The 16,704-nt window shown below is 37.9% G+C and overlaps 1 protein-coding gene across 1 annotated transcript in view; it reads left to right on the forward strand.

Annotated features, from left to right (window-relative positions):
* CACNA2D2 (calcium voltage-gated channel auxiliary subunit alpha2delta 2) overlaps positions 1 to 16,704 on the forward strand; it is a 568,828-nt gene that overhangs the window by 279,367 nt on the left and 272,757 nt on the right. The window contains exon 3 of the mRNA XM_015817370.1: positions 3,255 to 3,314. Within this exon, the coding sequence (XP_015672856.1) occupies positions 3,255 to 3,314 (60 nt within the window). The remainder of the gene's footprint in view (positions 1 to 3,254; positions 3,315 to 16,704) is intronic.

The raw sequence follows: 16,704 nt of genomic DNA on the forward strand, positions 1-16,704 counted from the left end.
ATGAGTGCTAAAGTGAATGTATCTGAACCAAAATTCATATCACTGCTTCAGCAGATGCAAAAGGAAAATAAAGAAGGAAGGATGGGAGGGAGGGAGGGAGGGAAGGAGAAAGGAAGTTTTGTTGAGAAAGAAAATAAGCTTCCTACATGCAAATCATCATAGACCCAGACTTCTCTTTGATAATATATACTAGTTTATTTTCATTTAATAAAGTAGTTAACTTGCTATGATATCTTTAACCACATCACTTCCGGGAAAAAATCTTGATCCAATGCGTAGATTAACATTCCTGATGCTTTCCACATGTGTGGTATCTTTGACTCCCAGAATTAGTGATCAGCATTTTCTAGGTTGGGGAAGAATGAACTGCTGGATATCCCAGATGGGTTGGAGATTGATTTGCCCAGACCTCTGGTTCTGGGGAATTTCAGATAGGATCTAGGACAGCTTATAAGTTCAAGACTGTCAGGACAGCCATGTACTGTAACATGTCAACAATGGGAGTTGCACTAGCTGCCAGTCTGCTTCCAGTACATTAAGAACTCTGGTGGTGCAGTGGTTAGAATGCAGTATTGCAGGTTAACTCTGCCCACATCCAGGAGTTCAATCCTGACTGGCTCAAGGTTGACTTAGCCTTCCATCCTTCTGAGGTTGATAAAATGATGACCTGATTGTTGGAGGTAATATGCTGACTCTGTAAACCACCCAGAGAGTGCTGTAAAGCACTATGGAGCATTATATAAGTCTAAGAGCTATTGCTATTACAGAATGCTGGTTATCACTTTTAAAGCTCTTCAAAATTTAGATTCATGGTGTCTGTGAGAGTGCCTATTTTATGTCGTATCTGTCTTATTGAGCTTATAAAGGGTTGGGGGAAAAAAGATGAAAAATGGGAAGGGACAGTCTTCTCCTTTCCTGGAAAAAATTGGCATTCCTCTTCTGAAGGCTTCTCTCCTCTGCACTTTGGAAGCCTTTCAACAAGCAGTTTTTAAAAAGCAGCTTGAAGAACATTTGCTTTGCTTGGAAGAGAGATTGCTTGGACTCTCCCAGCCCAGATGGAGCCTTTGGATTGTTTATTGGGAAAGTCCAAGCAGCAATATTGCATTGCTTTGAGAGAGAAAAATTCTGCAACATTAAGGAAAAATATTTTGCTTTGTTTTTAATTTGAATATTAGGAAGCATGGTTTTGGTTGGCCTCAGGTTAATTGTTGTATATTTTACAGCTTCTGTGTTTTGTTTTATGGAATCTTGTGATATATTGTTCTAAATTGGGTTTATGACTGTTGCATGTTCCTTTGGGATAATTGCCCTTCTGAAAGGTGTTGATATTTCTAAAGAACCCGAGACACATAAAACATTGATTATAAGTGAGTGTTTCATGCCTAAGAGAAAAAAAATGCATTGTTTGTGCAGAGCCTTTGCTTGAGCAATGTGGAATAGCAGTCTCTCTGTTCCTAGTGTAGCACATTAACTACTATACAATACCAACTCTCAAATGTATATATATATGTGTTCATATGTGTTGTGTGAATGGGTGGGGGAGACAAGTTATATCTTTCATATCTCATACATTAACATCCTTCTTGAGGAGAACTGGTGGGGCTGTTTTTAAATGTTCTTGCTACAAGAATGTTAGAATGTTACCTAAGTTCTTGATCTCCACTACTGAATAGCATTCTTGGATGGCTGGTACATTGCAATTGAATGGAAGTTCAACATACATACACATACTAGTTCTTCTCGAAGACTGAATTTGGTGAAAATGATCTGTCAAAGTGAAGAAAAAGAAAAGGGTGTCAGACTAAATTCATTCTATTTTACAACCACCAAATTAAAGTGAGTGAGCTCGTGTAGGTAAGGATTTTTTGTTTTAGTGGTAAGTCAGTATAATGGCTTGGTCCTAGCTCTATGGCAGTGGTTCTCAACCTTTTTAATGCCGCGACCCCAACCGGTCGTAAGTCGAGGACTAAACCGGTCATATGTTGAGGACTAAACCGGTTGTAAGTCGAGGACTACCCAACCGGTTGTAAGTCGAGGACTTTCCCTGCCCGGGAGCGCCGCGCATGCATGGTTCCGCCCCCTGCACTGGCCGAGGCGTAGCTGGCAAGCGGCAGAGACGGAGCAGGCTGACCACCAGCTGGCCCAGCCCAAGGGAGGTAAGGCACCCGCCGGAAAAGGGAAAAAAATGGCGGACAAAAAAAATGGCGGACAGCCTTGCTTGGCGACCCCCATGAAATGGTCGATTGACCCCAAATGGGGTCCCGACCCACAGGTTGAGAACCACTGCTCTATGGGCTATACATTCCTGCTAGCAAATGGACTTAATTCTGCAAATCTCTTATCATATACATTGATTTTGAGTCTTTCAGCAGGTTGAGTGGATACTTCTATAAGACAATAGAAAAATATGTTATAGCGTTCCATACAGTTGCATAACAGCATAAGGAATCACAGGTCTTTCCTTTAGCCGTGGTTTCAGTGAGCCACAGCTGACTACCATAGACATCCACATTCAATTCTTGGGCTGTAGCCAGGCAAAAGCCTTATTGTTTCCTACTTAGGTTGGAATCATATGGCCTTGTTACTAAATTAGCAAGCCAATTTCAGAGAAATATGCAGGGCTCAGTTGCTTGTTTGGTGCTGCCCAGCTCCAGGCTGACTGTGGAGGATAAAATGACCATTTCATACTTTGCTTTCTTCTCCAATCATACTTATATTGTTAGGACACTGCAAGGCATTAAATCGATCAAGACAATATTATTAACTCAAAAATAAAAATAATATGTTAGCCGGCTTCAAGCCTCATCAGTTAATCAACTTGGCCTCAAGATTTGGACTTTGAACATGAGATTTCTGAAGATTGGCTTCTCCATTGCACTCGGTATGCCACTGATTGTAATTTATTTAGCTTTATTTGTACCTATCAGTAGAGCCCTACTGCACTGATACAGAAGTAAAATGATCCCATAAAAGTAACGAAAGGCAAGGTTTTCCAATAGCTTGAGCATTTAATTAAGAAAGATCAGAGCTGCATATAGAAGATGTTTATGGAAATCATAAATTTTTAATTAATGTCTTTTCACAGCCGAGCTGCCAAGTAAGGATGCTGAAAATGTTTTGCTACTTAATAAGCTGGGAGAATGATATAGCTGATTTGCCATGTGAAAGAGCAGAGTTAAAATGAGTCCTTGGTCATTGCTGCAATTCATGCTATCTCTTTATGGACTCATACTGTTTGTTCTCTTTCATTTCAGAGACTGGCTGATGCAGCAGAGAAGTTTCAGAAAGCCCATCGATGGCAAGACAACATTAAGGTAATGTTCTTTGAGTGGCCTCCTCTGATCTCCCTGTCATGGGCTCCTTTTTCCTATTCCTTTCGTTTAACGTAAGCTTCACTAAACTGACGTATATTGAGCTAAAATTTCTATTCTGGCTGAGAATGCTGGCAATTGCAGTTCCAATACACTAGGAAGGTATTCTGTTTGGAAAAGCTGTCTAATACGTTTATCAAACATCCTTCTCACAAATGTATCCTTTAAAAAAAAAATCAGGCATGTTACGCCATTATGTGCAGATCTAACTCATTTCCTATTACATCTATGCACAAGAGGTGTTACTGAGGTGACATAACATTATTCTTACTGTAGATCCTATGTTATGCTTGCATATGTCTCCAAATATGGGTTGATCTATCATTGCGCCTAAGATACACCAAAAATTAGAAGAACGTTTTACAGGATCCAGCTTTTAACATTGTTCCACTAAAAATTAAAAACATTTTTTTCTCACATCTGATGTTTCTTTCCACATTATTTTCCAATAAATAGAATATTTGTACCTCAGGATTGACAAGAGAGGTCCTTGATGCTCTCTGAGCTTGCTTGTTTTCTTGCAGACATTTCATTACCCACACTACGTAAGATCATCAGTGCTGGTAGCTGATGATGTTACCTAGTTTGGGTAATGAAGTGTCTGCAAGAAAACAAGCAAGCTCAGAGAGCACCAAGGACCCATCATATTATTTTCCATTACCTTTCTTTTCCTTTCCCATCTGCAATTTCTGTAAGTTTCTAGCACCCTGATTTCTGAAAGCAAGCCCCATCTGATCAAGTTCATGTGTGGATGCCCTGTTCTTGTCATTTATTCCTTCATACATTTAATCAAATTTATATGGCCACCCATCTCACAGAAAGCAATTTTGGGTAGCATACAGCAGTCCAATAAAAATGTAGAAATATACAACAGTCATTATCTATAAACATTATATAATAATGGTTTAAAAGCATTAAAAACTATAAAAACTAAACTAAGACAGAGGTTCCTAGTTCTCAGAGCCTCCCAGCTGTAATGAAAGTGAATAATGTCATTTTGAACTCATTTTTAGTATTACCTCTGCTCACACGTGCATGAAATAAGACAATTCAAAAGACTGAAGGCGAAGGTCGGGGTAATGGTTAAAGGATTGGTTTCAAGTTGCCATGGAGAACTCCTTGGAAAGTTTGCCATTTTGCTATCTCAGCAGTCTGAGAGGAATTGTGTAGGTTGCCCTGCAGGGAGTGTCCCGAAAGATGATTCTTAAATCAAAGAGGGCAGCAGGTGCCTGGCATTTTTCTTTGCATTCACCTTTTCCATAGGATTGGGATGCAATTTCATTCCAGTTGAGGTAGGTTCTGGAGGAGGAAAGAGCAATGGAAATAGATGCCAAGAAAATGTTGCTGCTTTAATGATTGCATTTGATTTTGTAATTATGGCGCCTCTGCCAGGAAATGGGTATTCTACTTGGAAATTCAGCCAAATTATATCCAAGAAAAGAGATCTTCTTCTCCTTTCAGAAAGAGGATTAGGGAAAATAATTTCAAGGCAGTCAATCCACTCTTGCTAATCATCTGTTATAGGAGCATAAGGGGAAGGAATATTTCTTGATGCAAGCTGTTTTTGTTCATACTATAAAACATTGCCCATGGTATTCTCCGAATGTATTTATTTATTTATTGAATTTCTTCACCATTCAATAGCCAAAGCTCTCTGGGCACTTCAGAAATGAATGGTGGAGACCATAAAATATACAGATATAATAAAACTTAATGTAAAACATTAAACAAATAAAGCAGTCTCAGAATAAATCCAAAATAAACAGCTAGGGGGGGCTAATAGGAATGGAAGAATCTAAATGAGGCTAATAACTTTTAAAGCGAAATATTAAAAGACTAAGGAGCCTGGAAGAATAAAAATGTCTTCATTTGATCCACTGTAGACCACAGTGTAGGCATCATCTCCACTTTTCCAAGAAGAGAAGGACATACCTTAACCCAGGTAGCATCACTGATTTAAAAAAAAATCATTTGGCAGGAGTACTTGGAAAGCATCCTTAGAAAATGACCTTAGAATCCATGTTGCTCTATAAAGGAATGATACTCTTCCATGTACACAAAGTTGCTTAGAATTTAAAAGTTAACACTTTTGAAAAGGCCTATTGGGACTCATGGATAAGCATTAGAAAAAAGTCATGGAAGCTTGTTTTTATATATGATAACAACAGTGAGACTATTATATGCTCAAAAGTAGCATATCAACCTACAACGGAGGAATGGTTGGTGAAGATGATGGAAGTTGCACAGATAGCTAAATTAATTTCATTGGCTATTGAGAAACATTTATGGTTCACCGGAAACCCCTTATAGACTTTTTGCACGAAATAGAAAAAAATGCATTTATAATTGGTGGTTTTAATGATTAGGAAAAAAGTGAACAAGAAAAAGAATAATCATCATGTAAGAGGTAATTTTTGTAATTGTACTTATATTTGCTGCAAAGGCTTTTGAAAGCATCTCTTTCTTTTTCTCCTGTCTCTATCCTTTGTATTTTTTTCAAATAAAATAAATATTTTGAAACAGAAAGGAAGGATACATCCAAACCACAAGTCTTCTTATCAAGGGTTTCTGTGTTGCTGACATTGTGTCTCACTGCTCCAAAAAAAAAAAAAAAGAATTAGGACACACATGATTCAGAGCCACCTCATAAAGCAGGATGTCCCATACTGTGAGGTATATCTTCCTGGGAAAGGTACAGACAAGAGTTCAGGGGAGGAGTGAAGAACTTTTTCATTATATTGTTCCAATAAATCTACCTTTCCTAAACTTTTGTTTTCATTGTTGATTTGTGTTCCTTTCTGTGTTTGGTGGGGGGGTATATGTTAAGATTACACTAAAGGCAAAAGTTTTAGGAACCTCTATCATAAAGGATGGACTTCTGGACAAGTAAAATGTGTGATACAGATCTTAAGTTTCATATTCTTTTCCATTTATTTCAATTCTCTTGCATGCTTTCCTGGTCATGTGGGTGCCTGATTTGAAGTGGCTCAAAGCTTATTGTGGGATATATAATTAAATGTCATTTGCAATTCTCTTTTGATAATCATGATGCGTGAATGTGCATTACACAAAATGACCATTCTGATGGGAAATAATCCTTGTGCATTTAAACTGATAATTTTTGCAATGAGATATATCAGTTGGGAAATCCAAACCTGTGTTAAGTTGAGGGGTGGGTAATTGTTAAGTCCTTATTTTGTCTCTATTTGCTTAGCTTTATTTTAGAATCTGCCTGTGTAAGTAATCATCTTTTAAATCTATAGCCCAATACAGATTTTTTTTTAAAAAACTGATTGCAACTTATTTAATCACAAAAACATCCCTTTCAGACACTTAAGGTAAAATTCCAAGATGAAAGGTTTAGCCACAGCTTTACTAATTGTCATCTTCCCTAGATGAATCCTACTGTTACCAGGCCTTTTCCTTGGGTACCCCTTAATATGTAAAGCCCTGATCATTGATTAGCCATCCATCATGAATATGGCAAAATGTCTAACCACAAGTGCTCCCCGCTTATCCACTTTTGGTAAGCCCCAAACACATCATGGAATGCTTAAAGGATTCTAATGTATTTTTGTTTGCCTTTAGAATTTAGAATAACAGAGTTGGAAAGGACCTTCTAGTCCAGGGGTAGTCAACCTTGGCTCTTTTATGACTCGTGGACTTCAACTCCCAGAATTCCTGAGCCAGCACAGCTGGCTCAGGAATTCTGGGAGTTGAAGTCCACGAGTCATAAAAGAGCCAAGGTTGACTACCCCTGTTCTAGTCCAACCCCCTGCTCAGGCAGGAAACCCGGTACCATTTCAGAAAAATGCTTGTCCAATCTCTTCTTAAAAACTTCTAGTCTTGGAGCATTCACAACTTCTGGAGGCAGGTTGTTCCACTGGTTAATTGTTCTAACTGTCAGGAAATTTCTCCTTAGTTCTAGGTTGCTTCTCTCCTTGGTTAGTTTCCATCCGTTGCTTCTTGTCCTGCCTTCAGGTGCCTTGAAAAATAGCTTGACTCCCTCTTCTTTGTGGCAGCCCCTGAGATATTGGAACACAGCTATCATGTCTCCCCTCATCCTTCTCTTCATTAAACTAGACATACCCAATTCCAGCAGCCGTTCCTTATATGTTTTAGCCTCCAGTCACCTAATCATCTTTGTTACTCTTCTCTGCACTTTTTCTAGAAAACATTGTGGTGACCAAAACTGGATGCAGTATTCCAAGTTTGGCCTTACAAAGTGCTATTAACACTTCACATGATTTTGATTCTATTCCTCTGTTAGTGCAGCCTAGAATTTCACTGCCTTCACTATTAGAGATACAGTATACAACTCTCCTGGTATAAACCTTGTTTCTATGCTGTTATTTTTTTTTTTTACTTCACTGTTTTTCTTCACTGTCTTTTACTTTAACAACTTTACTAAATTAGACTTTGGTACTGGAGTGGATTCCTAATTATAACTTCAAACTTAATTTATGATGATTAATTATGATTTTACTGTAGTCTGGACTATCTGGATTATGTTTCAGACAGAGAAATGGAAGCTGGGCTCATCACTTTCCTGTGGGAATTAGAAACTTAGTTGATTGTTCTCTGCTCCTGAATAAACACTATGGGACTAAAGGATGTGAGAGATGTATGGAGCTGTTAGGAGTTGCTCTGTTTATAATTTTTAATCATGTATCTATACATAACTTGAAATTCAAGGCTATTATTTTATGCAACTAATTATGAAATTATCATAGTCCACAACATCTTGTGCTATAATGAATTAGCTGGTCTTTAAGGGTACTCAAAGACTGTTTTGAGTGCAACAGATTGAACATAACAGCAACTAGCTTCTGGCACTAAATTCTGCTGTATGGATAAAGCGTAAGCTGACTTTAATATCCATTGGATTGAAGTGGTAATTTCTCCTGTATATCTGACACAGGAAGCATGTGGATGTACCATATGCCTCTTAGAGGTTATAGCACTTTTGTTTACAAATATGCTTTGGAAGTTTTCTTTGTTTTTTTCTTTGTTTACATGGGTTTATTCAGCCATTCTGGAGAACTGTTCCCACAATTATCTTGTGAGCTCTTTGGGAGTTGAGGTAACAATTCCAAAAGAAGATTGTTTGGCATTCCAGAAAGAGCAGAAAAATTAATGTCTTAGATACAAGCATTTTCCAAAAGGTGAATAGGGTTTGAAAACATAATAATGTACTCTGGAGTGCAAATTTAGGTGGGGTGCTTATTGCAAAGCCATATCAGGCTGTGAAATATTTCAGGTTAGCTCTAAATTGGGTAGACCATAAGACAACCCTATGGACAGAGGATGAATTTTATGTGTGAAAAACCTTGTAATCTAGATAGCATCCTTCTAATGCTGTGGAATGCACTTATAAGTAGAATCAAAGTGTATTCTGGTGAAGATCAAATGAAGCTATTGCCTTTTTATTTGGTTGCTTGGGTGATGGGATTATTTCATATAGAGATGGAGACAGAGAAGTATATATGTAGATAGGAATAAATGATTGGAGGGAGCAGCTACTGAAGGTCAGTCAAAAAAAAATCTTATGGGAAGAAAAATATTTCCCTATCACTCTTCTGACATTGCACTAGGCAATCTGCACTGTCTGCCTGTCCACTTTCTTCACTAAGACACATTTCTTTCTTTAAAGGGAGTTAATGTGACATTCCGCTTACTTCTTTCAAGGATCTAAGGGCAAGCACTGAGTGCTGCTGAAGGCTGTTGTTATAGATTTACACCTGAGTGAGTCTGAGACCTAAGACTCCAGTAGAGCATCATTTGTGAAAAGACAAAGGAGTGAAACACATGCTGAATGGCAATGGCTACCCCATGGAGGATTCAGATGCCACAGTTGAAATATCTACAACAGAAAGAGGTAGAGCAAGAAAGGAGAGTCAGTGAAGGACTGAAAAAAAGCAGGGAATAAAAAAAGAAATGAAGACAAGAACTGGAACCCAAAGAATCCCAGGGGAACTGAAGCTGTTCTTTAGAACAGCCTTTCCCAGGCTGTTGACCTCCAGATATATAACAATAACAATAATAATAATAATAATAAAGTTGGAAGGGTCCTTGGAGGTCATCTAGTCCAACCCCCTGCTCAGGCAGGAAACCCTATACCATTTCAGACAAATGGCTGTCCAGTCTCTTCTTAAAAACTTCCAGTGTTGGAGCATTCACAGCTTCTGGAGGCAGGTTGTTCCACTGGTTAATTGTTCTAACTGTCATTTGGAAGGCACCAGGTTGGGGAAGGCTGCCATTTAGATGGTCTTCATAAATATATTGTACTAAAGAAATAAGAACCTAAGCAATGTTGACTTTCACATTCCAGCTTTTTTTTTAAAAAAAATGTAAATTTGGCCCTTTGAGGAAACTCCCTGGCCATTTTTCTCTTCCCCTGATCTTATATGAGATTTGTGACAACAGCTTTTAAAAGCAAATCCAGAGTTGACAATCCAGATATGTGGGATATGCCCACTTGTTTGAAGAAGGAAGTGGATACCTGTGAACAGCAGGTGTGAAATTAACTTTTCCATTGAGGTATCATTCTATTTCTGGTGATTAAAGATTTGTTACAGTTCTGAGGTAAGAGATTCGGTACACCGTTCAGAATGGAGTCAGTTTAATTTATTTAACTCTGTGTAACCTTGTTGTTCCTGTGTCAAAAACATATGCCTTGCTGAATTCTTTATTACCGTCATACTTCCTTGACATTCCATAGTCTTCGTTGTATTGGAGGTTATGGAGAGACACAGGGAGATGGAATAACATCTCCAGCATCAATTGTGAATGAGACAGTTTTAATTTAGTCAGTATGGCTGTCTTGAGCCATGGTGGCGCAATAGTTAGAATGCAGTATTGCAGGCTAATGCAGTGTTGCAGGAGTTCGATACTCACTGGCTCAAGGTTGACTCAGCCTTCCATCCCCCAAGATCGGTAAAATGAGGACCCAGTTGTTGGGGACCATATGTTGACTCTGTAAACTGCTAAGAGAAGGCTGTATAGCACTGTGAAGCAGTATATAAGTCTAGGTGCTATTGCTATTGTTCTCTTATGAGTCAGAATAAACTATAGTTTCCAAGCAATGTTTTCCATTTACTGTTCTTGTAGGATCTAAGTGGAGACATAGCACATGAAATGAAAGGGAAGGGCCTTGGAGATTCTAAGGGCCTGCGGGGCTGTGGTCTTGGGATCTTCAGTACTTTGGCCCGTCAAAGCAACTTATTTATGACATTTCTTTTGGTGCATTTTACTAGAGCTAGTTTGGCCTCTGGGAGAAAGGAGCTTTCTCACTCCATTATTAAAGCTTAGCAAGACTGTGCTTTTCACTGGACTGTCATATTCTCCAAACTATACTCGGGCTCAGCTTTTGAGAAGGGTTGTTTAATATGCAGCTCTATTTATATCCTTGCATGCCCTAGTCTTCCAACAGATCCAGACATCTGAGAGCCTGCATACTGTCTCTTCCTAAGGTGTGCATATCAATAGCAATGTGTAGGAACAATGATGGCATTGAGCTTCTCCTGCCTGTAGAGAACGATCCTTTCCACTTAGGTTTGACTTTCATATGTCTAGCTTTCATTTCCATAACCCAAAGCCAAAATCAAGTAGATATTTGTTATCTCAATATTACATAATAAATGCCTGGAGGAAACTGTTTTCTCCTTGAAAACGAGTGACATCTCCAAAGCTGCCTTGCTGACAACTCCAAATTCCTAGTTCAGAGCCCTGATTCCCACAGGAGCAGCTCAGCCCCATCCAGATATTAATAACATAGTGAATGGATAAGTGCAGGAGGCAGAGGGCAGCCACTATAGTTCTCTGCCTATCCACTCAAATAAGTAGACATGAAATGAGCAGCAAATATTGTTGCTCCATAAACCACACAGCAAAGGGGTTTGTGTATTCCATCTTGACCTGTCCTTTGATGTGGCTGCCTCTGTGCTTACTCATCTGAATAGCATCAGTACATCTGACAAAAATCTCTGGCTTTCCAAGCTGGGCACCAGGCAATCCAGAAATATTTGAACCTGAGTAACAATAAATAGGAGCAATTAAGTTTTATATTTATTCCATCTATTTTTACTATACCTATCCGATAATTTGTAGAAATACGGTAGTAACCCAAAGAATATTCTTTCTTTCTTTCTTTCTTTCTTTCTTTCTTTCTTTCTTTCTTTCTTTCTTTCTTTCTTTCTTTCTTTCTTTCTTTCTTCCCCCCCTCTTTCTTTCTTGTCATCTTTCTTGTTTTTATAAATAACTCAAGGCAACAAACATACCTAACACACCTTTTCCCTCCTATTTTCCTCACAACAACAGTCCTGTGAGGTGGGTCAGGATGTACAGATTTGGGTTCTCATAACCAATAGTCTAAGTCAGTAATTGAAGGATGGCATTGATCCAGATGGAGGAACTGGCCAATTAGAATCAGGATTATAAGATGATAAGCAGAGGCTCTTCAGATCTTCTTATATAGATTGATATAGAATAATTTTTCTGAATTGGATGTCTTTTAAATAGGTTTAAATTGCAATTTCCAGGATTTCTAGAAGCCTACTGATTGATTCTGGGAATTGTAGTCCCAACTTATTTCAAGTGTGCCTTGTTGGGAAAAATTGGTATAGAATATACAGCAGACTTCTAGCTTCTGGCCATTTTAATCATTTAATCAATTTTCATAGTAGGCTGGCATACTCCCATGAAGTAAAAGGAAGAAGAGGGCTGCCATTAGAGGTCAAAAGTGAGAACCATGCATTCATTATTGGTTGGCAGAAATAAGGGAACATCTTGTGAAGTAATGTTCTGCTTTCAAAAGAAGGACAGACAAACAGTATCGAGTTTAGACTATCTTTTGCTAAGATCTTTACAATGTCAGTGGTACAATTATCCTAGAAACTAAGCTAATCTGAAACTAACTTAATATATCTTACAGCAAAATTGTCACACAACTATTTATTGCCCAATTTTGACATTAAAACTTAGTGTGTGCACTGAATCCAAGTGTATAGAATTATGGTCAATTATGGATTTAAAATCACCTTTCTCAGGTCACTTAATGGGCAACATTTGCTTGCATTGTTTCATCCAAAGCTACACAGAGGCAGTCAAAAATGGCACAAGAATTTTTTAAATATATTTTTAGAAAAACAGATCCTTTAAAAATGACATATTGCCATCCTGGTTCTGCTTGAGTTGCGCATATATTTAGCAGATTTAACCCACCATTTCCCAAAGAAGCAATTAAGAGCTTAGCCTGGCTGTTTAAACAAGGAAAGCTAGATTTAAGGTATAGAATTGGACTCTTAAGAGATTTGTGATAGAAATATGATTTAAAATTGTAAACAGTGACAGTGATTAAGAGTTTCAGCAGCCTGCCCAGGAAAGCAGATCAATAAATGATTCAGGATTTAACATTTCTATTAAAATGTATGACTTACCAAGAGACACTTCATGAATTTCTTGGCATTAAGCAAGTTAGGCTAGATGATTCTAGATATTCTCCACAAATCTTTAAATCTCCAACCCATAATAACATGTTTGATGGCTTGGAAGCTAGTTTATGCACCTGGCAGATTAATGTCTTTAGGTCTCACTCCATTTCCTCTCTTTGCGGGTATGCCAGCAGAGTCTGATAGAAATGAGTTGGGCTGCAAAGAGGGGAACAGTGAAGGTTTTTTTTAAACAGAACCCCCATAGAGTGGTGCCCTGTTGTCTGTTGTTATCTGCCACCGGCAGGTCTGTAACCCTTCTCCTAGGGTGGTGGCAGTGACCTGCATCAATAGTGCAAAGGGCCCTTTCTGTGACTTCCTTTTCCACTCCAGCCAGAAATGCTTCTTTGTCTATTATTTGTGATCCAGGGGCCACTGTGCCATCATGTAAATGTAAGCAAATCATCTTTCATCTCTGTTATCTCAGACATTCAGCAACCCCAGAATAAAGAAGAGCTTAATGATTCCTTTCTTGGTCCCCTTCATCTCTGATATGCACAATTAGCTCATTCTTCTTGTGTTTTTGTTTCTCTTCTGAAAATATTTTCAACTTTTCCTTTCCTATTCTTCCTCCAAATTATTGGGAGTTTAGATTATTATGGGTAGTGCTGTGGTGCCAGGAAGATAACTTTGATCCTTATGAAGCAAAGCAAGAGGAATGAAAAGAGTCCATTTTCCTTTGTAGACTGGAATCAAAGATGAAAACATTTTTTTCAACCCTTTCCTTCCCACCCTAACGATTACCAACAGCTTTGGTTTAATTCTGGAAATTAGTTGAGAGAAGAGCAGTTTCTCCAGCCTGACTTGCCATGGGGGGGCAGGGAAGGGGGAATCCCCCTATTTCTATCCTACGGCCTTTTCTCCTTCTCAGCCTAAGGATGCTTTGGTCCCTTTCCTCCCTTCATTGCAGGAGCCCAGCTGAGGGAGTAATTGAGTCTCTGCAGGGGTAATTAAGCCTTTTTAGGCATCAGTGTGGTAATTGTGTCCAAATCTATCACAGCAAAGTAATCATAGGACAAACTGGAATGCGTGCCATTTATTCCAACCCCCCAACAAATAAAAGCAGAAAAAATATAGGACAGAAAAGAAGGGAGGTCCAGGCAAGAGAGATTTTCTAACCTCTGTTTATCTTCCTGAAGTCCAACTTTTTTGATTTTCAGTTTCCTTTCTCCTTGAACATATTCCACATGCCCCTCCAAAGAAAAAAGCCTAAGTGATTTTAAAATCCTCTTACTGCAGTTGCTACTTTGCTCTCTATTAACATATCCTGTAGTTCACTTGCTTGTTGTGCTAAGTGTGTCATAGCAGCCGTCTGTCCCGATTAGCAGGAAACAGCACTGAGTCGGTGAACAGCAGCAAAAGGACATTTCCTCTAGACCAGGGAGGAGATTTCTGTCATTGCAGGGCAGATTCCTATCATACCTACCTATGGCAAAGAGATGCTGGTATTTTTAAACCATGCAGATCAATAAGCAGGGTATTTCGTTGAAATCATCAGCAATCACACCCAAGCGAGAGTGGGTTTTGTCGCTTACAGACTTTTTTTTAAATCCAGCTCAGTTCTTTAAATGTCAAAGTGGTTTACAAGAAAAGACAAAAATTCAGCAAAAAGGGAACTTGGGTCAGCACTGAAAAATAAAAACCATCTGTTCAAAATGCAAAGAACAATGGTCACTAAATTTCACGGGAGATTGTTAGGAGAAATATGTTGCAGGGCTTAGATTGTGAGTGACAAGAGGAAATCACAAGATGTTGAGGGAGGGCATTGCTAAGCATGCTTATAAATTCCCTGCAACACTATGAAGAGCCTTGAAGAGGGTCTCATCATTTTCTTAAGCAGAGAGGGAGATTGTTAGAAAAAAGAGCAAAAACTCTACAACTCTTTTTCATGTATTCTCGTCTTACCGTGTCTTTGCTGAACCCTATTAGGATGAGTTAAAATAGAACAGAGTGTTGCTTTGAGGAATGTACTAATAAGTAGGATAAAACTGGGCAGATCTGTTCAAAGTGGTATCCAATTTTGAACAGATTTGCCCAGTTTTATTCTACTTACCGGTATTAGTAAATTAGTAAATTCCACAAAGCAGCACTCTGTTGTGTTGGATACCACCTTGGCAAGTTATGTGAGAAATTGGACAGGGTTCTTGGTTCTATCACCTGTAGCCTGGATCCTTACCCTTTCTGGTTGCTAAAAGCCTTCTTTTTTTTCAAAAAAATTTTTTTTTTTTATTATTTTCAAGATAAGAGAAAAAACAAACACAAGTACATCACAATTGAGAAAAACCCCCTCCCCACCCCCCACCCGGACTTCCCAAACCTAATCCCAGGATACTATTCATCTAAAAGTAACCTTATATTAATATCCCTAACTCCACAAAATATAATTCTACATAAATAGGTGAAATATATGTATATATATAGAAAGAAAAAAAAATTTTTTATCTAAAAACCTAACCTATATTCCACCATTCTATGCTTATTTTGAATATAAACAATCCATCTTCTCCATATTGATAAAAATTGTTCATTTGAATGATCCTTCAAATAAGCCGAAATCTTTGCCATTTCAGCAAGATGCGAAACCTTCACTCTCCAGTCCTCTATTGTAGGTAAAACTTNGTTTGATCATCGTGTATATAATGTTGCAGTATCTGCATCAATCTATTAGCCAAGATTTTTGCAAAAATTTTATAATCCACATTCAACAAGGAAATAGGTCTATAGTCTTTAAGTTCCAAAATTTCTTTATCATCTTTCGGTATCAAAGATATAAAGGCTTTTGTCCATGATTGAGGTATTTGTTCTCCCAACATAATTCCATTGAATAAAATTTTTAAAGGTTGTAACAATGTAGCTGATAAGGACTTATAATAAATTGCTGTTAATCCATCCGTCCCAGGAGCTTTGCCAACTTTCAGTTGTTTGATTGCATTTAAGATTTCATCTGTTGTAATCTCACCATCCATAATTTTCTGCTGTTCCAATGTAAGTTTATATATAGATGAGGATTGTAAATATTTATCAATGTCCTTACTATTTATAATTTCTGATGAGTACAAATGTGAGTAAAATTCAGTAAATGCCTTTTTAATCATTTCCTGTTGATGAATTTCACGCTCTTTGACCAAAACTTTAGATATGAATCTGGCTTTTTGTCTTTTGCGTATTTGGTAGGCCAACCACCTCCCAGGTTTATTTGCATTAGCAAATGTATTATGTTTAATATACTTCAAGTTGGTGGCCACCTGATCTGCAATTAACAAATTAAATTGATCTTTAAGCATTTTAATAGAGTTTTTTAGGTTAATATCTGTTGGTCGTTGTAATAACAATTTCTCCTTCATCCCAATTTCTTTTTCCAAGTTAAATCTGGTCTGAGTTTGTTTGCGTTTATAGGCATTATTCATAGCAATTAGTATTCCTCTTAAATAAGCCTTTCCAGCATCCCAAACAATATTTGTAGAAGTCTCCTTATGCATATTAAGTTGAAAGAACTCTTCCATAGCTATCTTCAAAGCCTTAACCTTATCCTCATAGTTAAACAAATTTTCATTTATTCTCCAGGATTTCCTCTTTATTTTTTGACCAATCTCCATCCAAACCATACTATGATCAGACAAGGTTCTAGGAAAAAATTTTGTTTTGCTACATTCTATAAGTAAATCAGTCGATATCAAAACAAAGTCAATCCTTGAAAAAGAATCATGTCTATGAGAAAAAAAAGTAAAATCACGTTCATTGATGTGTTGTGACCTCCAGACATCCGTTAATTCTAAGTCATCTTTCATAGCAAAAAAGGACTTAGGTAATCTGGAATGGGTTACCTCCTTAGAAGTTGTTTTTTT

The sequence above is a fragment of the Protobothrops mucrosquamatus genome, unplaced genomic scaffold, assembly GCF_001527695.2.
Source record: "Protobothrops mucrosquamatus isolate PMUCROS unplaced genomic scaffold, P.Mucros_1.0 scaffold579, whole genome shotgun sequence".
Classification (NCBI taxonomy): domain Eukaryota; kingdom Metazoa; phylum Chordata; class Lepidosauria; order Squamata; family Viperidae; genus Protobothrops; species Protobothrops mucrosquamatus.